Source organism: Capra hircus, chromosome 14, assembly GCF_001704415.2.
Source record: "Capra hircus breed San Clemente chromosome 14, ASM170441v1, whole genome shotgun sequence".
Taxonomy (NCBI): Eukaryota; Metazoa; Chordata; class Mammalia; order Artiodactyla; family Bovidae; genus Capra; species Capra hircus.
In genome coordinates, this window is record NC_030821.1 from 5,924,833 (window position 1) to 5,944,949 (window position 20,117).

Below are 20,117 nucleotides of genomic sequence, written 5' to 3' on the forward strand. Positions count from 1 at the left end.
TGTCGGGAAGATCCCCTGGAGAAGGAAATGGCAACCAGTCCAGTACACTTTCCCAGGGATGGAGAAGCCTGGCAGGCAATAGTCCCTGGGGTCGGAAAGATTTGGCCATGACTGAGCAACTTTCAGTTTCACTTTTCTCTAATTAAAAAGAAGTCAGATTAAATTGAATCCTCGTGTTTGAGAAAGGAAAATATTTCTCATTTGTTCTACTTTCAGCTGAGAACAAGAATGTTAAACTCAGAAATAGGAAGTTTCTGTTTTTAACGTTTGAAGGTTCTCTTCTGTGCCATTCCAAGGAGAGGGTGGAGAGGAAAGACTGAGGGTGGGGAGAGGAAGAGGAGGAGTGTGTCTGAGATGGAGCAGATGAAGACAAGCGAGGATGTCCTTAAACTCAGAGGCGCACCGAAGACAGAAGAGGGGTGGCTGTGCACAGAAGGAAGACCTGTATGCAGATGGAAGAAGGGGCGTCCATGGAGCTGTCTCACTACACACTTTAATGCAGTTGCTGCTGAAATCTTCTAGATGTGTGTTTTCTTCAGTTGCCAAAAACGGATATTACTTCATTGGCATTTTGTCCTTTGGGCATGGTATTAGGGTGACAGTTCCTCAGCTCTTGATTAAATTTCTGTTTTGTGATGATTTGGAATTCCGTGAATTAGTCACTTTAAAAAACTTTGGGTGTTATTCTGTCTTCCTCTGCTAAATGTACTTACTGAGTTACCAGTGCATGCTGTGTGGTAAGTCGCTTCAGTCATGTCCAATTCTGTGCGACCTAATGGACTGTAAGCCGCCAGGCTCCCCTATCCATGGGATTCTCCAGGCAAGGATACTGGAGTGGGTTGCCGTGCCCTTCTCCAGGGGATCTTCCCCACCCAGGGATTGAACCCGCATCTCTTATGTCTCCTGCATTGGCAGGTAGGTTTCTTAGCACTAGCGCCCACTGGGAAGCTGGGAAGTTTCCAGCACTGCTAATGAAAAGGGAATAATTAAGCATTTACAAAGCCCAAAAGAAACAACTTCATTTTGTGTGTATACATGACTCCTTAAAACATACGTGTAATTTTTTGGCTTATAAAAAGGAATCATAAAAAAAAAAGGGATCGTTCTTCAGATAGTCTTTAGCTTGTTCTTTTATTTCTGTATTTTTATTAAAGGTGGGAACAGAGAAGAGATCCTCACGGTAGAACCTACTATGTGGATCATAACACCCGGACGACCACGTGGGAGAGGCCGCAGCCTCTGCCTCCAGGGTAAGGTAGCGTCTTCTCCGGCTTCAGCTGTGTTTCATACGTGGAATTTTAAAAGCTTAGTTAATGCAATATAAAATGGTTCTTTGCTACTGCATGTTACTTTTCCTTGATTTGCTTTTGTGAATAGTAAACATTCAGTAGATGAGATTTGTTACCCTGTGTCTCGTTTACAGTCAGTCTGAAGGGCTTCCTCAAAAGATTAGGAGATGTCGAACTCTGGCAAGAGTTTACTGAGGGGAGTTGCAGACTTCTGACCCAGTGTCAGTTCTTGCTATTTTTTGAGAAATGAGAGTCATGTTTAGGGCAGTTTGTGTGTGTGTTTCTTCATAGACAGGGATCTAAACTATGCTGTTGCGTGATATTTACGTAAGAGATCCTAGTGTTGTTCAAAATTATTATCTAAAAGATTATTACAAGTAAAATTATATTAATTATGGCTGAAGTTAATAGAGCATTTTAAATGAAGAGGCATTCCTATTACATACTAAATGAAGCTTGTGCTGTTAGGCTGTTATTTACTAACAGTCCTTCCAGATGCAACTCAGAGCTCGCCAATATAAACATATTCAAAGTCCAGAAAATTAAAGGCAACAAGTGTGTTATCTTGTGAAACTGGTTGCTGAAAGTATATTGAAAGCCTATGAATTAATAATACAGATTGACTGGAGGTGAATGGAACCCTGGAGGGTCTGGGTTCAGGAGAACAGGGCGTCTTCTGGCTGGTGGAGAAGGGTATTCCGTTCTGAGAGAGGACTGAAACAAAGGCATGACGGAATGAGACGTCTGACACATTTGGGGCCCACCAGGAGTTGATTTGGCCCCTCGGATGGGTCCCTTGAAAGAAGGGGAAGTGAGGGTGAGGGTGGGGAAGGGCGGTGAGGCTGAGATGGTGACTGGGCTCATCGTTTAGCCACGCCAGCAAACGGTGATAGGTGCAATGGCGTGACTACATCTGCACGTTAGTTCAGCAGCAGTGTAGCTGCAAAAGGTGGATTAAAAAGCTGTAAAAGTTGAGTTAAAACCCTTTACGTGGGCAAGGGTGATAGAGGCAGATTGCTTGGTATACAATTAGCACTCAGTAAATGTTTATCAAAGAAAGAGGGAGAGTAGCCACATTGATACTGTTCAGTCTATGACCTCTTTTTTAGACAGTCCTTAGAAATCATGTATGGGAAGAATGGGAAGGTAATTGAGATAAATAGATAGCAAGTTACATGTCCGTAAGTTTTCTGAAGAATATCAATGTTTACTTTCTTTTAAACTCATCATCTCTTGGACTTGATTTTTAAATTATTTAGGCAACGTATTACTTAACTACTTCCCAGTTTCTTATCTAAAGAGATGATTGTTTATTTTCATTTTCACTGCTGCTTTGTTTATCTTTGGTAGTTGGGAAAGAAGAGTTGATGATCGAGGCAGAGTGTATTACGTGGACCATAACACCAGGACGACAACCTGGCAGCGGCCCACCATGGAGTCAGTCCGGAACTTTGAGCAGTGGCAGTCCCAGCGGAGCCAGCTGCAGGGAGCTATGCAGCAGTTCAACCAGCGATACCTCTACTCGGTAATTAGGAAGTTATAGGCCTTAATGCATCTTTTTCTTCCAGACGTCTTGCCTTTTCTCCCTTGGTGACTTTTCTTAAATGTTATAGATTGTAAGATCTTTTTTAGTTGATCTTTAATAAATAATTCACATTTCTGATATGCATAAGCACTTTAAGTTTTTTTTTAATCCTAGTTTACATAGCTATACACTCATACTTTTGTCCTTATTAAGAGGTAGTCTCATAAATGCAATTTCTTAATAATATAATTTGTCTTGGCCAGTTCCCAGTCTTCTACTTTTGGTTATAATCATTTTGTTTGCTTTAAACAAAGCTGATTGCCTCGTGACTTTACTTAAGGCCAGTCTTGCCATTTCCCAGCTATCCTGGTTCCATCCCAGCTTTGTAGAGATGCTTTCATCTGTTTTGGCCCACTAAATATGTATTCCTGGGATTAGAGGTAGTTTTGTCCAAAAAAATTTAATGCTGTCTGAAAATTTGATCAATTGGTGATTTACTGCCATAAGCAAGCATCCATGGGAGTGTGGGGGATGGGAGGACTTCTGTTTAAATAGATTTGATCTCAAGAAGTAGAACGTATAAATCTCAAGTACTGGGCATCTCTAGGTAGTGTTTTGGGGCAGCTTGAAACCCCAAAATGTGGAAAGAAATTAGAAAAGATAAACAAAGAAAACAGCTGTTCAGAATCCTGCCTTCGGCAGGCTCATTCAGCTCTGTGTTTTTGGGAGGTTAAGTAGCAAGGTTTGTTGCTCTTATTTGCAGGTTGGTCCACTCTCCTGGTTGTCTGACCATCAGAGAGTGGGCCGGCCAACCTGCCCAGCATCTCGTGTGGTCAGTTCTTGGTTCCTGAGTAGCGTGTGCAGAAGTCTGTGGGGATGTCCCACCGTTTAGCTGTATGTACTAAACAAATTACGTGTGTGCGTTTGTTTTGGCTGGACTTTTCTGTATCTATGGAAAACTTTGGGGAAACAGGGCAGAATTAGGGAATGGTGTGCATCAGAAGTGTGCTCTTCTGCACAAACAGAAAGAACATCCTGAGGTTGAGATTTAGTTGTCTAAATGATACTGAGTACAATTCATAGTATCTGTTATGAAGTTATAAAATATTTATCAAGATGTATATATTGTGTCATTAAGAAATGATTTTTCAGGTAATAAGTTTTTATTTGTCTTTCTTTAAAAACTGATGGTAAAAATGTTTATTTTCTTTTGAATATATTTCTGAGTTGTCATAATATGAGAGCATTAATATGTTTTTATGTATGTTTGAATATATAAAATACATTAATACAAAGGTAAAAGTTTATTTTTACAAAGATAATACTGGAGTTTAATATTATGTTAGTAGACATTTGTTTTAAAGAGAACTGTGGTAATTATTCTGTTTTTCAGCAAATAATGTTACCTCATTTAAACACTACTATTTTCTATATGTTATTCTCTCATGTCATTTCATTCTTATGGACTGTCACAGAAAGGCTAAGAGATTAAAGTGCTAATGTTGATACATTATTTCTAAATCATTGTAGAAAAACTAATAATTTATCACTTATTTAACTCCTCTTAACTCAAGATACTTTTAGAATTCTGTGCCTTGAAATTACTATATTCACATTTCTTTATCATATTTTTTAGAAAATGACTCTTAAATTGTGATTCAGCCAAGTGCTTAGTTAATGCTTTTATATTAAAAACCTGTTCTTTTAACTTCTCCTCCTAATCCTTTTCTCCAATCAGGCTTCAATGTTAGCAGCAGAAAATGACCCATACGGGCCTTTGCCACCAGGCTGGGGTAAGCTAATGTGTTGTTGATAAAAATATTGAAATGTATATATAGCAAATAGTTATTAAACACCATGCTCACTCTATTTTTTAGAAAAAAGAGTGGATTCAACAGACAGAGTTTACTTCGTGAATCATAACACAAAAACAACCCAGTGGGAGGACCCCAGAACTCAAGGGTATGTGTATCCTGCAGCCTTACTTAAGTGAGCTTTCGTGTCGGGAGATGGAATCAAGTGAACCTCAGCTCGGACGTTTTTAGCACCTCGAAAATGTTCACCTTGTGTGACTGTGACTTTATCTTTTAGTTTGCAGAATGAAGAACCCCTGCCAGAAGGTTGGGAAATTAGGTATACCCGGGAAGGTGTGAGGTACTTTGTTGATCATAATACAAGAACAACAACATTCAAAGATCCTCGCAATGGAAAGTCATCTGTGTAAGTGAAGTTCTGAGATGCTGTTTAATGAGAACATAAAGTTTGACTTCTAATTTAGCCTCAAGCAGATTTTACATTATGTATCAAGAAAATCTACACAAGTAATAATCTAATATATTTGTTTTGCTCTACTGTATATAATTTAGAGTGGATTTGTGGCACATAATTCCTTAAGAAGAACAATAGTAAATATTTATCTAGTGATGACTGTGTGCCAGGGATTCTTCTAAGCACTTTATATAAATTAGCATTTATCTTCCAACAGCTCCTTGAGGTTGATACCCTTACTTTCCAAGTGTGGAAACTGAGGCCTAGGGAGCAAAACAGACTTATGCAGAGTCACGCAGCAAGTGATGAAAGTGGTTTCAGACCAAGGCAGTCTGTCCACGGAGTGTGTGCTCTTAACAGGCACATCTTGCCTCTGCAGCATCAGGGACTGAGATGGTCAACACGGTTTTCCTGGTAAAAATAGCTTAATTAAGTATTTGAAAGGTCTCTCCTTCATCCATTTTCTTAGATGTGATGTCTTTACATTACTAAGAAAACAGAAGCAGCCATTAAAGTCTTTCACGAATTCCTACCGTTACATCTCTCTACCAGTCAGCATCTGTCTTCCCTCTTCATCCTGAAGTTAAATTGCCATTGTTCCTATCAAAGGCCAATCCCTCTGCTGGTGCTCCAGATCTTCCCCCTCTCTTCCGATTAGCTACTCCAGCAGTGATGTTCATACTGTCCGTCTCTGTGCTGTATCATTCCCATCAGGTGTTACTTCTCTGAAATTAGAAATGGGCAAGTGGAAAGCCATGACTCATCACCTTGTAAGTCCATTTAATGGAGAATTCATTTGTATTGCTTCCCTCTACAAGAAAACTACCTGAACGACTTGCCTGTGTAATTGCTGTTTCTAGTGCCTCTCTCAAACCACCACCAAGAAAGTTTCACTGACCCTAACTGACCTTGCTAAGGGGACTAGTGTCCTCTAATTGGTTAGTCCCTGTTTACAGCTCTGTCTAATTTGACACACTCAGGAGTATTTGAAGGAAGTTTCCCTCTCCTGAGAAGTAGTGCAGGGACTCTGCTTCCTGATTTCCTTCTGCCTGTCTGGTCTTCTTCCTCTTCCTTTTTTTGGGTGACGGGGGACCCGCCTTTCCCGTCAGCCTGTTAACATTGACGTACCCAAAGTGCCTCCTCAGATCTCTTTTCTCTGCTGTCTATACTCATTCTCTTGGTGAATCTTAGCCAGCTCACAAATGTTTTCTCTAGTGTTTCACTTGTAATTTTGCTGCTACTTACTTGATAGCTATTCTTAACTTCTTCCGGATAACTACCATCAGTCAGACTTATTCTACCTGGGATATTTCCCATCTCAATTGAAGGGACCTCCACTCTTAGGTATGTTTGAGCCAGAAATCTTGGAATTGTCCTTGACTACTCTGTCACGTCACATACAGTCCATCAAGAGTTCCAGTTACCTCAGCTTCAGAATGTATTCAGGACCAGCTGTGTCTCACCATATCCACTGCCGTCACTTTGGTCCAAGCTACCGTGGTCTCTCACCCGGAGTGCTTCTCTGAGTATCACTCTGCTTTCTACCTATGCTTCATGTAACACGGTCCTCCATACAAGTCTTTTTACTTTTTTATTTTTCTTTTAAGTAAGAAGTTACTCCACAAAACCCTTCTGTGGTTTCCATCTTAATCTGAATAAAAAAGCAGAGCACTTGACCGTGGCCTCTAAGCCCTTGGAGCATCTGACCCCTGTAACCTTGTCAGCCTCACGTCCGACATTTCTCCTCATTCGCTCTGCCTCAGCTTCCCTAGCGACTTAGCTGTATCTCAGACATTTGAGGCTTCCTCATCTGGGCTCTGATTTCCTCTGGTTGGCATGCGCCTTCCCCCAACAGTACCTGTATGACTTACGCCCTCCATGTTTTCTGCTCAGACACTATTTTGTTTATGAATCCTACTCTGTTTATTCTGTTCACAGTTGAAAAATTCTTCTCCCCGCTTCACTCCTTGTCCTTTTTTCATCTTTTTTTTCCCTTTTTTAGGAGCGGGAATGGTGAAACACTCATGCTCTTCTAACACTAAATGTATGGTTTACTTATTCATGGTTTCTCGTCTGTTCTCTTCACTAGTACATAGACTACACAAAAAGAGGTATTGTTTTTCAGTTTGTTTTATTAGCCAGTAATACTCTCACTATCTAGAATAGTGCCAGGGTACATACTGTGCATTTTGTAAGTATTTGTTGAATGAATTCAGTTGAACCTGACAACAGAAGAGAACATTTTCCATCCATTCCAAAATGTTCCCTAGGAATGTAAAAGTTCTTTATACCCATCTCATAGGCTGTCACTCAGTGGGCAGAAGACCCAGGTGCTCTCAGTGTGAATAGAACTTCCCCTAAATGCTGCCTACCTTGCTTTTTCCCTCACTGACCTGCTGGGCTGCGTGACTTGGACATCGCTTTCTAGGAGCTCAGTTTTGCTTTGCTTTCTCTCTCCAGCAGTATTTGTTTTGATTTCAGATTAACTTTAACATGTGATAGAATATCCTTTCCTGTCTCTTCTACCTAGAGCCTCTTGTCCTCCCCTCCTTGGATTTAAGGGTTAGCAAGAAGTTTTTTTTTTTTAATAGTCATAAATTTTCATATTTAACTAACTTTTCAATATAACATACCATTTAATATTTGCACTCTAATACATGGTTAAAATCTAAAATGGGATAGAAAGTATAACCCTGGAAAAAGTGTAGAAAAAGCAATATATACCATCCACAACAAGGCCTGGTGCCAATCCTGGTGTTATGACACAATTCAGCTTTATATTTTTTTTATATTATAGGTATTATGCCTATTGCCCCCTTCCCCGTCTACATTCCTACAAATTCTAGTGTCAGTTTTTATTTTCTAATAAAAATGTAAATCTCATTATGTTAGTGAGAAGTAAGCCTTTGAAACATGTATTTTTTTTACCTGCAACACTCTAGTAGAAGTGCTGGGTTGTTTGAAAATCTGTCCGTTTTTTAAAATTTATTATTATTTTTTTATTTCTTTTTTATTTATTTTTTTAATATCTTTAAAATTTTTAACAAATTTCATTTTATATTGGAGTATATTTAATTTACAATATTGTGTTAGTTTCAGGTATACAGCAAGGTGATTTAGTTATACATACCCACTCCAGCATTCTTGCCTGGGAAATTCCGTGGACAGAGAAGCCTGGCGGGCTACAGTCCACGGGGTTGCAGAGTCGGACATGACCGAGCACATGTCAGCTCAGTTGCTCAGTCGTGTCCGACTCCCTGCAACCCCATGAATCGCAGCACGCCAGGCCTCCCTGTCCATCACCAACTCCCGGAGTTCACTCAAACTCAAGTCCATCGAGTCGGTGATGCCATCCCACCATCTCATCTTCTGTTGTCCTCTTCTCCTCTTCAGTCTTTCCCAGCTTCAGGGTCTTTTCCAGTGAGTCAGTTCTTCACATCAGGTGGCCAAAGGATTGGAGTTTCAGTTTCAATATCAGTCCTTCCAATGAATATTCAGGACTGATCTCCTTCAATATGGACTGGTTGGATCTCCTTGCAGTCCAAGGGACTCTCAAGAGTCCTCTCCAACACCACAGTTCAAAAGCATCAATTCTTTGGTGCTCAGCTTTCTTTATAGTCCAACTCTAACATCCATACATGACTACTAGAAAAACCATAGCCTTGACTAGACGGACCTTTATTGGCAAAGTAATTGTCTCTGCTTTTCAATATGCTATCTAGGTTGGTCATAACTTTTCTTCCAAGGAGTAAGCATCATTTAATTTCATGGCTGTAATCATCATCTGCGGTTATTTTCGAGCCCCCCCCCCCAAAAAAAAAGTCTGCCACTGTTTCCCCATCTATTTGCCATGAAGTGATGGGACCAGATGCCATGATCTTAGTTTTCTGAATGTTGAGCTTCAAGCCAACTTTTTCACTCTCCTCTTTCACTGTCATCAAGAGGCTCTTTAGTTCTTCTTCACTTTCTGCCATAAGGGTGGTGTCATCTGCATATCTGAGGTTATTGGCATTTCTCCTGCCAATCTTGATTCCAGCTTCTGCTTTGTCCAGCCCAGTGTTTCTCATGATATACTCTGCATATAAGTTAAATAAGCAGGGTGACAATAAACAGCCTTGATGTTCCCCTTTCCCTATTTGGAACGTCTGTTGTTCCATGTCGAGTTCTAACTATTGCTTCCTCACATGCATGCATACGCATATCTATTCTTTTTCCAATTCCTTTCCCATATAGGCTATTACAGAGTATTAAGTAGAGTTCCCTGTGCTATATATATAGTAGGTCTTTGTTGCCTATTTTACTTTATTATGTTTTAATTTTAATTTAAAATTTTTCTGTCATTTTTTGCCAGGCAAAAGTATCTTTGTGTGGATTTATATTCCACACCCCTCCCCCACAAAGAAAGATAGCTTTAATGTGCTAAAGGGATTCTTTTAATCTCTAGCTAAATTTTAGTTGCTTACATAAGTTCTCTAAAGCTTTTCAAAGAGAGGCTAAACTATTGATAATTTGCTTATTTGCTGTGTTGAATTACATGGGAAGCACTGTCAAATGAAATGATGAAGCTTCCTAGATCCTACAGCTAAATGCTAATTAATGGGAGTGTTCCAGAAACTATATGACATTCCCCATATTGGGTATATCCTGAGATAGTGTTGCGTTGTAATTTTGATTATTATCTTATGATGTTATGTGTTGCATAAATAGCCAGATTTCTTTGTCAGTTGCATTGCAGTTGGTTCTTTAATCATGCTGTTTCAATTCTCTGACACATCTATTACTCTGATGCTTTTACAAATATGAAGATCTTCAGAAGATTCATAGAGAGGACTTTTTTACAAATATAGGTTTCTGATAACTTTTAGATCATACCAGTTAACTGAGTAAGAAATTACAGAATTCTAATGGAAAACCTGATAGCTTCATAAACTGCTAACAAGCGATCAAGACCAACAAGAATAATTACATGGGACTGAAAGAACAGTACAATTTATGTTTTATGTTTTTTTTGTCTGAAATACCACTGGCTTTTAATATTTGTTTTCCAGATATGAGGAAATTTTCCCCATTATGCTAATTATAACTATGTATAATATATGTATATGTTTAAATTCTATCACATATTTTCACTGTTTTGTACATTTTTTATTTATTTGGAAAGTTACTCACATATTGAATATTGTTCCTGCTTCACTCTGTTTTGTGGGAATTTCCGCCTCTTAAAAATACTTTTTACTATTACCTTTTAGTTTGTTATGCTAATGACAAAATCTGTTTTTTGTTTTTCTATAAATGCTTTCATTTTTTTCCCAAAGATATTTTTGCTTATATACAGTTTTTTGTTTGTTATTATATGTTTCTAGCACATTAACTAGCTTCTTTGTTTGTGTGTTGTATCCTTTAAGTACATTAACTAACTGCTTTACAAAAGACCCACCCATACACATCATGCCCGTCTTTGTGTGTGTATATTGTGTGTCCTCCTTGCTCAAGTCTCTGTTGGCCCCTAAATATTACCTTCACTTCTCTCCCAGCAGATGTTACAGAGTAACTTTTCTGTCATTTGTAGGACATTGGTACACTCCAGTTTCATACTGAATACTGAACATCCAGCTTTGTCATTTATTAATATATGGCTTGTTTTTGTTTTTCTTTAGAACTAAAGGTGGTCCACAGATTGCCTATGAACGCAGCTTCAGGTGGAAACTCGCTCACTTCCGTTATTTGTGCCAGGTACTGCGGTGGTAAATAAACCTTCTGTTCATAATCATTTAGTTTTCTTGTTTCAGGGCACATGTACTGTAACTTACATGACATTACAATATTATTTTTGTTTTCAGTCTAATGCTCTACCCAGTCACGTAAAGATCAATGTGTCCCGGCAGACGTTGTTTGAAGATTCCTTCCAACAGGTAAGAAAGATGTACCAGAGTAAAATTGTACAGTCAGCCCTCTGTATCCACAGATATAATACCATCCATGGATCCAACCAACTGTGGATAGAAAATATTCTGCGGTGGGGTGGAGGGAGATTTCTAGAAAGTTTTAAAAGGTGAAATTTGAATTTGCTGCCACTAACAGATTGTTTTATTGTGCCTTGCTTTATTTCTGCTTTGCAGATACTGTGGTTTTTACAGATTAAAGGTTTATGACAGTCTTGTGTTGAGCGAGTCTCACAGCACCATTTTTCCAACAGCATGTGCTCACTTGGTAGTGTCTCTGTCACATTTTCATCATTCTTGAAATACTGCAAACTTTTCATTATTATTAACTTGTTAAGGCAGTCTGTGAACAGTTATGTTTTATTTACTGTTCCAAAAAGATTCAACTTGCTCAGATCACGGTTAGCATTTTTTTTTTAATAGAGTATTTTTTAAATTAAGGTCTGTACATTGTCTTTTTAGACATAATGCTATTGCCCCCTTAATAGACTATAGTACAATGTAAACATGACTTTTATATGTACTGGGAAACCAGAAAATTAGTGTAACTTGATTTATTGTGATATTCTCTTTATTGCGGTACTCTAGAACCATACCTGTAATATCTCCGAGGTATGCTTGTGTGTATGTGGTATTTATATTGTATTAAGTATTATAAGTAATTTAGAGATGATTTGAAATTATATGGGGTGATGCACATAAGTTGAGCACCCCCATATTTTGGTATCTGTGGAGCTGTCCTTAGAACCAACGCACCTTGGATACTGAGGGAAATCGTACAACTTGAGTCATTATATTGGTTATATCTAAAGGGAATTAAGGTTTAGAAATTTTCAGCCATTTAGAACACAACTGTGACAATGACTACCACTTACTGAGTGTCCCTTATAATAATAAAATCCATCATGTATTGAGTGATTGTCATATGCTTAGCACTGGCACCTTCCATTTATCATTTCATTTAATTCATCACAAAATCCCTTTGAGGTAGCTCCTGTCATTATCTCCCATTTTGCAGGCACAGGTACCCAGGCTGAGAAACAAAACCGTTCTACCATGAATTAGATTACTAAAATAAAGCATAAAGAGCTCTGGAACAAGTTGACATATTTTGACACCTATTTACTTTTTTACTAAAGTGAAAGTGAAGTCGCTCAGTCGTTCCCAGCTCTTTGCAACCCCATGGATAGTAGCCTGCACCAAGCTCCTCCGTCCATGGAATTTTCAAGGGCAAGAGTACTAGAGTGGATTGCCATTTCCTTCTCCAGGGAATCTTTCCAACCCAGGGGTTGAACCCAGGTCTCTCACATTGTAGACAGACCCTTTACCATCTGAGCCACCAGGGAAGTCCTTTTTTACTAAGACTTTTTTTTTACTACGACTTTATTAACTCAAAAAAGTCGTGATATGAGACTAAATTAAGATTAGATTGGTATAGGTACTGTATTCCATTTAAATATTTCTTTCATACCGTAGTGTTAATTCTTACGTCCTCCTGGTTTCTGTTAAACGTCATGAACTCGGACCTTGTCCAAGCACTCATTTAAGTGGCAGTTCTCTGCTCACCTCCCTCACAGTCCCATTGTAGCCAGTCAAGGTACTTCATTCCTGTTTGTAACACTTCTCACCACCTGCGGAGAAGGAACTGGCAGCCCACTACAGTAGTCTTGCCTGGAGAACCCCATGGAGCCTGGCGTACTGCAGTCCACGGAGTCACAGAGTTGGACACAACTGAGCAACTACATCACCACCACCTAACACAGTTACCTCCCTTACCAGAACGAAACTCCAGGAGAGCCCAGCTGTTTGTTTACTGCTGCTTTGCATAGTACCTAGAAACAGTGCTTTGCACATAGCAGGTATTAATAGACATTTGGTGGCATGAACAAATGCATGTAATACCTTTGCTGAATTATCTGTAGAATAAAGATTAAAAACCAAAATATTGTCAGTTCTTTTTTTCTGACGAGGTTGAGAATTTTTCTTCCCAGTCCTCTCCTGAAGTATTACAGTGATGAATTAAAATTCTCTGTGTGTTCAGGAACACAGGGACTTTTATGTATAGAAGCCAAAATGGAATAACAATTCTTAAGTCAGTGATGTTCAAATCCTAGCTTCAGTTTAGTCACTTGTTGCAGTTTGGACAAGTTACTTAATACAGCTGTTACCAGCAAAACTTTTTCTGTTTGATTTAATAAATTGTTATCTTGTTCCAAGCTCTGTGTAAACTTTGTTTTAAGACATACACATCTGAATTCATGGTAGATTTTACTTGGCTTTGTCCTCTGGCTTGGGGAGAATCGTGCCCTGTGAGCCCATGACTGGCTGTAAAGTAGAGGCCAGCTAGTGAGCTGTTGCCTCACCCAGGCCAGTCTTGGCTTTTGGATATAATTCCCTTTTATCTGGAAGTAAAGCTTACTTACTAGTAACCTTAGTGTGAGCCTTTAAGGCTTATAAAATATCTAGTATAGATACAGTTTTAAGATAAACCTTTTTATGCTAAAATTCATCATCTTATAAATCTTCACAATAGCTGAGTTCCTTTCCTACTGAGAAATGGAATGTGTGGTGTAAGCAATAAATTCTACTTCTCATTAAGTGTTGCTCATCAAAAAAATTTGCAAGTCACCTTTTATAAGATTTCAGTAAAATTTGGAGAGTGACAGAGAAGGGAATATTTTCTAACTTGAAAAACATTCTGTTTTAAGCTGTTCCTCTCTTGCTACTAACCCAAAGTAGAACTACCGTTTAATACCAGAAGAAGGGAAAGAGATTTATGAAAGTTAATCAGAGAAAGCTTAGTAGAGTAAGATGCATCTTTGCTAGTTTGTGGAATAAGCCAGTTGATCTCTTTGAATTAAAAGCATTGTTGTATAAGATAACAAAATGTGTAACTTTGAAAACAGATGAAATTTAATCAAAACTTTTGGAGGAAACTTGTATTACATATGAACGTTTAAGCATCCATGTTTTTGTTTTTAATTAGATTATGGCATTAAAACCCTATGACTTGAGGAGGCGATTATATGTAATATTTAGAGGAGAAGAAGGACTTGATTATGGTGGCCTAGCAAGGTAAAATAAAAGACATATCTGCTTTGAAATAAGTGTATCTCCGCTGTAGATATATTCGTGAAAAGATAACATTTTTTTCAACAGCAATCTAGAATTATTTTTAAAAACAAAAATTGAAATATTCACATAAATCTAGGAGTAACCATTATTATTATTATGTTGCTTATCCTGTATATTTTCTCTGCATATTCAGTTGACCCTTAAAAACATGGGGGTTAGGGGTGCTGAATCCTGTGTTGTCAAAAATCTGTGTACTGCTACTTCTGTTTCAAAAACAAAAGAGTATGGGATTAATCAATACAAGCTACTATACATAAAATAGATAAGCTACAAAGATTTACTGTATAGCATGGAATTATATTCAATATCATTTACAAACCTATAATGGAATATAATCTGAAAATTTTAACTGAAACACTTTACTGCTAAGTCAGTTCAGTTGTGTCCGACTCTGTGTGACCCCAGAGATGGCAGCCCATCAGGCTCCCCCGTCCCTGGGATTCTCTAGGCAAGAACACTGGAGTGGGTTGCCATTTCTTTCTCCAATGCATGAAAGTGAAAAGTGAAAGTGAAGTCGCTCAGTTGTGTCCGACTGTTCGCGACCCCATGAACTGCAGCCTACCAGGCTCCCCCGTCCATGGGATTTTCCAGGCAAGAGTACTGGAGTGGGGTGCCATTGCCTTCTCCAGAAACTCTTTACTATATGCCTTAAAACTAACACAATATTGTAAACCAACTTTATTTCCATTAAAAACAACACAAAACAAAGGAATTGATGATTGACTTACCAAAGAACAGGAAGCTAAAGCAGTTTGGATAAAATCTGGATTCAAATCCCTAGTTCTTTCAGTTCCACACATTGTGATCTCTAATTGACTTTTGCTGCACTTAATTGATTTTAAGATATTTGTAAAATGAAAATACAGGTACTATATTTACTGAAAAAAATCCACGTATAAGGGGACTTGCAGAGTTCAAAAGCATGTTGTTCAAGGGTCAGTTGTATATAAATTTGAATATACATATTTGCTGATTTTTTAAAAACAGAATTGATCATACAATTTGCAAAATATAGCAGCTTGATTTTGTTATTTTGTATATCATGGATATCTTTCCATATCAGATATAGACCTTATACTCATGGTTGCATAATCTTCCCTTGTTTGGACATAGTATAGTTGATGAATCAGCATGAATAAGGTTGTTTCTTGTTTTTTGCTATTATAACAATTTATGTTGGTTTGATGTTTGTGTTTTTAATCCTGTCTGAGTCCTTTTGACTAAATAGTTTTCCACATTTACTAAATATTTCTTTAACAGACACTTATGAAGCAGTAAGAACAGGAGATCCTTTTTATTTAATTTTTTTTCCTTAATTGCTTTGCCCAGAGCTAATTTGACTGCAGTTTATTTTTTAGTCAAAGCATTCTCATTAAATATTTACAAAGAATTAAATTTGCTTTTCTTAGAAACAACTCTCTTTTTGAACTGGTACTTCATGGGTGTTCAGAGTTACATAATCACAGTTTTAGTACAGCTGACTTAAACAGGTAGAAAACTAGAGCTGGTGGACTAGCAGAGCTGGTTGTGTGAGTGTGTTTTCTCATCTAAAACAGTAAGTTTTTTTGGAAGAGAAAATTGCCTTTCACCATGAATATTCATATCACATCTATTGTGATTGTCTCAATTTCAAAAATGTTCAGACATTAAAAAGGCACATCTTAGAAATGAAATATGGTATTATTTTTACAGTATCTGACTATATAATATTCATATTCTTAACCATTTTGTACCTCAACTGTTTGGGTTTTGTTTTATATTTTTATGGTTTTAATGCATATAATGTACATAATTAGTTACTGCACACTATGTTTTTCTTATTCCCAAATTATTTATTTTAATTCATGTATTGGTTTTGGTTTAATCAGTTCACAAGGGTGATATATCCCTCTAGTTTTACATGTTTGAGAATATGTTTTCTGCTGCTTTTGTTTTTAAACAAGAACTTTACTAGATATGAATTTCTCACACAACACTTGTTTCTCCAGTACTCGGTAGACATTGCTTCACTGTCTTCTAATTGAATGTAAACACTATCAAATAGGAGGCCAGCCCCTTGTAGGAAGCTTTTTTCCTCTGGGTACCCACACAGGTCTTTTCTTTGAAGTTCATTAATTTCATTGTTGATTGTTTTTTGTCTTTTTGGGGGCGCTTATTAAGATCTTCCTTAATTTAAGGGAAATTTTCTTCTATTAGGTCTTTGAATCTTTTTTCTGTTCCATTTGTTCCGTTTTTCTTCAGGAACCTCAGTCATGGGTATGTGGACCCCCTCTCAGCCTCACTGTCTGCCATCTCTCCTCAGGGCGCTCCCGTCCGTGCTTCCCAGTGTTCTGTGCTTTCCCAGTGTTCTGTGCTTTCCCAGTGTTCTGATTCTTCTCACGCCTGTGCTCACGGCTCTGTTGGCAGTACTGCCCCGTGTGCTGCTGCTTCTAATGTGACTTTTCATCGGTGCTGGTTTTACTGTTTTCCTCTCTAGACTCTGCTAACTCATTCGTTGTCTATTAATTTTTTCAACCTCTTGTAACTCTTTAATTTATTTGAGAGATATGGAAGAATATGTTAACAGGAACTCTTCTACCTCTTGTTGCTTAGAGTTTCTCCTTCTCTTTTCTTACTATTGGAGCATGGGTTAGATGCCATGCTGTAGTCATTCTTACTTTCAGTATACCCAGTTTTCTCTGGGCTGATTGCTGAAGGTCATCTGCAACATCTGGGAGTTTTATTTCTAGTTTTTGTGTCTAAACACATTCTCACTGCTGCTGCTGCTGCTAAGTCACTTCAGTCGTGTCCAACTCTGTATGACCCCATAGACGGCAGCCCACTAGATCTGTTCAGTTTCTCTTCCTGGGGACATGTGTTACTTCAGCCTCACCACAGTGGGAAGTCAACTTGGTTCAGCTACTATTTGGGGACTGAATTTCCTTTTATAAATCGATTTTAACATTTCTCAGTTGATTTAGACTCCCTTCTCTACCCTTCATTAAGTTTCCAAGATTATATTTTAAAGTTTCAGAAAAGCGTTTCTGAACGGGCTGCCAGGCCAGACCTAGCTTGTATAGTGATGGCCCCCATTGTGATTTTAAATTTTTTTATATTATTTGACAACATTAAAGAAATCACTAGATTACTCCTATGAATCAAGATTTCTGGCCTCTCTTTAAAAGCAATTGCCACATCTTCTCACGTGGCATCAATTGCTGAATCAGAGTAGCTGCTTTCCCTGTCGGGTATCATACATTCTTTTTCACTTCCTGCCCACCATAGCCAAGTTGTCTAAGGACTATGATTATATGCCTAGAAGTAATTCTTCCTAGACCAGTGGTAACTTTTATCCGGGATACAATGAGGAATGGGGGTTTGTGACTGAGTAGAAGACTGTGAGCCCATGCAGAGAAGGAAGCCCCTTGTACTCACTCACTAATATCTGTAGGTATTTGAGTTTGGAACCCTGTATTAGAAGAAATTGCTATGGAAGACAGGCTTTGCATATTGTTTCTTTTATAATATAAATTATTAATCTTTTACCTAGTCAGGTTTTCTGTATTGGACTTTTTAAAATGAGACAAACTACATGGTAATAAGTTAGATAATGCCTACCCCATTTAAAGATTTCATCTTTAAAATTTTTAGTTCCATCTTTAATCCATTGCCTGAAAAAGACAGTTAAAACTGTTCATAGCGGCCATGCTGTGTCCCCTCAGTATCGCCAGCAAATGCTCACTGAAGCCTGTTCAGGGCTCCCCTGGTGGCTCAGTGCTAGAGAACCCACCTGCCAGTGCAGGGGACATGGCTTCGATCCCTGGTCTGGGAAGATCCCGCTTGCTGCAAGACAGCTAGCCCGTGTGCCCCAGCCACTGAGCCTGTGCTCTAGAGCCCAGAGCACAGCTCCTGATGCCTGCCTGCCCTAGAATCCTGCTCTGTGATGAGAGAAGCTCCTCCAGTGAGAAGCCTGAGCACCACAACCAAGAGTAGCCCAGTCACCACAGCTGGAGACGGCCTGCACGTAGCAATGAAGACCTAGCGCAGCCATAAATAAATAAATTAAGTCTTCCTTATAAATCTAGTGTGTATAGGTTGTCAGGTGCCTATAAGAGTTAAAGGTACAAAAGATAGACACATGGCTTTTGTTTTTGAGTTCCTTACAGTCTGGTGGATATAGTGGTCTTGTGGGCCAGTCAAATGCAGAAAAATGAATAATATTGTGGGATTGTTCAGTGACTGAGACACTGAAATACACTGAAAAATGCCTCCAAAAATTGCTGAAGTAGATATCAGCTGAACTTGAAAGTGGGATCCCCATAGTCTTGAGTTGAAGTTCAGGATTCGTACATAAAAATATGGCATAGGAAGAAGCACACGATATGTGAGAAATGCCTAGTTTATAGTTTGGCAGTGCAGGAACTGGCAGGTAATTTAGAATGGGCGGCTTAGGAATTGGGCAGTAGAGTTGTTGAAGACTGTTGAGTAGAGATGGGATGTTATGTATGAATTTATTTAATGTCTGTTTTTAAATTTATATCTGGTTGCTAAAATAATATTGACTTATCTTCTTTTAGAGAATGGTTTTTCTTGCTTTCACATGAAGTTTTGAACCCCATGTATTGCTTATTTGAGTATGCTGGCAAGAACAACTACTGTCTACAGATAAATCCAGCATCAACTATTAATCCAGACCATCTTTCATACTTTTGTTTCATTGGTCGCTTTATTGCTATGGTGAGTCTTGGCTTTCCATTACCTACTTATTTATTTATTTGAATTTTGCTTATTCCAGAAGTATTTTAGAGAAGATTTTTTTTTGTAACTGATACATAGCATCCTTGGTTATATGTATTCACAATTTGGTTACCAAGGATGTTTGCCTAGAGAGTATCAAAATAAGTTCCTGTGTGAAGATTGTGAATATAGGATTATTGATACAGCCAGTTGGTCTTTAGAAGTCCTTTCATTTAATCCTAATTGTAGTATGACCACTTTTCAATAAGAGGAAAATCTGAGTTGTATATATAATCATTGAACTTGATTGATACTTTTGGAATTTTCGTAGCTTTGCAGAAGGTCTTGTAGGACCATAAACTTCTTGAGAAGTGTTTGTGTTTATATTTTTATTTGCACTTTATTATCTGTCCATTTATTCAGCAAATATTCATTGCCTGCTATGGCATCATAGTATGAACGGGATGAAACCATGATAAGACACAGTCCTTGTTCTTAGGGATATAAATATTGTTAGAGGGAGACAAATAATGAATATATACTGAGGGAAAGGAAGTGTTGCTCTGTTATTTAATATGAGTAAAGGAGGCCTGTCTGATGGGTAACACTTGAACAGAAATAAGAAAGCAAGGGATTGAATCATGCAAATATTTTGGAGAACAACATTCGAGGCACAGGGAACAACCCAAAAAAACGATCTTGGGTGGAAGTACGTTTTTGAATGAAAATGTCATAGCTGGCCCATAGAGGGAACGTGGTAGGAGATGAGACATAGGCAGTTTGTGGGATCATTCAGAAATTCAGCTAAGGGTTTTGAGCAGGGAGTAGTATGATCTAAGGAACATAATATGACCATGGATTTGATTAAGCTCAGTTTGCTGCCTTGTAGAAGAGACTGTAATTGAGGGCAAAGGAAAGCAAGAGGAGAAGCAGGAAGACCACTCGCAACAGCTCAGCTGAGAGATGGTACTTGAGTCCTCAGGCTCGGACTCGAGCTATAGCCGTGGAGGTGGTGAGGCGTGCTGTGGGTTCTGGATGTATCGTACTTAGAGGCAATCAGGTCTTCTGCCCGTTTAGGGGCAAGATGTGCGAGTCAGGTCTTCTGCCTGTTCAGGTGCAAGGTGTGCGAGTCAGGTGTTGCACCAGACTGTAAGATCTGTGTATCTGGTTGCAGCTGCCATTTCCCAGGATGACAGGGTTGTGACATAGAGGAAATTTGTGGGGGGAGGGACTCCAGAATTG

At 38.5% G+C, this 20,117-nt stretch overlaps 1 protein-coding gene across 4 annotated transcripts in view; it reads left to right on the top strand.

Moving 5' to 3' along the window:
• Positions 1-20,117, top strand: part of WWP1 (WW domain containing E3 ubiquitin protein ligase 1) — a 150,875-nt gene that overhangs the window by 93,923 nt on the left and 36,835 nt on the right. For 3 of the 4 annotated variants that reach the window (XR_001919118.1, XM_018058181.1, XM_018058180.1), the window contains exons 10-19: positions 1,155-1,250; positions 2,640-2,814; positions 4,553-4,607; positions 4,692-4,776; positions 4,906-5,034; positions 10,740-10,815; positions 10,923-10,994; positions 14,011-14,099; positions 16,356-16,415; positions 18,716-18,875. Coding sequence is in view for 3 of the 4 variants with exons in the window: in XM_018058181.1 (XP_017913670.1) it covers positions 1,155-1,250; positions 2,640-2,814; positions 4,553-4,607; positions 4,692-4,776; positions 4,906-5,034; positions 10,740-10,815; positions 10,923-10,994; positions 14,011-14,099; positions 16,356-16,415; positions 18,716-18,875 (997 nt within the window). In the remaining variant the exon portion in view is untranslated. The remainder of the gene's footprint in view (positions 1-1,154; positions 1,251-2,639; positions 2,815-4,552; positions 4,608-4,691; positions 4,777-4,905; positions 5,035-10,739; positions 10,816-10,922; positions 10,995-14,010; positions 14,100-16,355; positions 16,416-18,715; positions 18,876-20,117) is intronic. The other variant, XM_018058182.1, reaches the window with a different exon arrangement.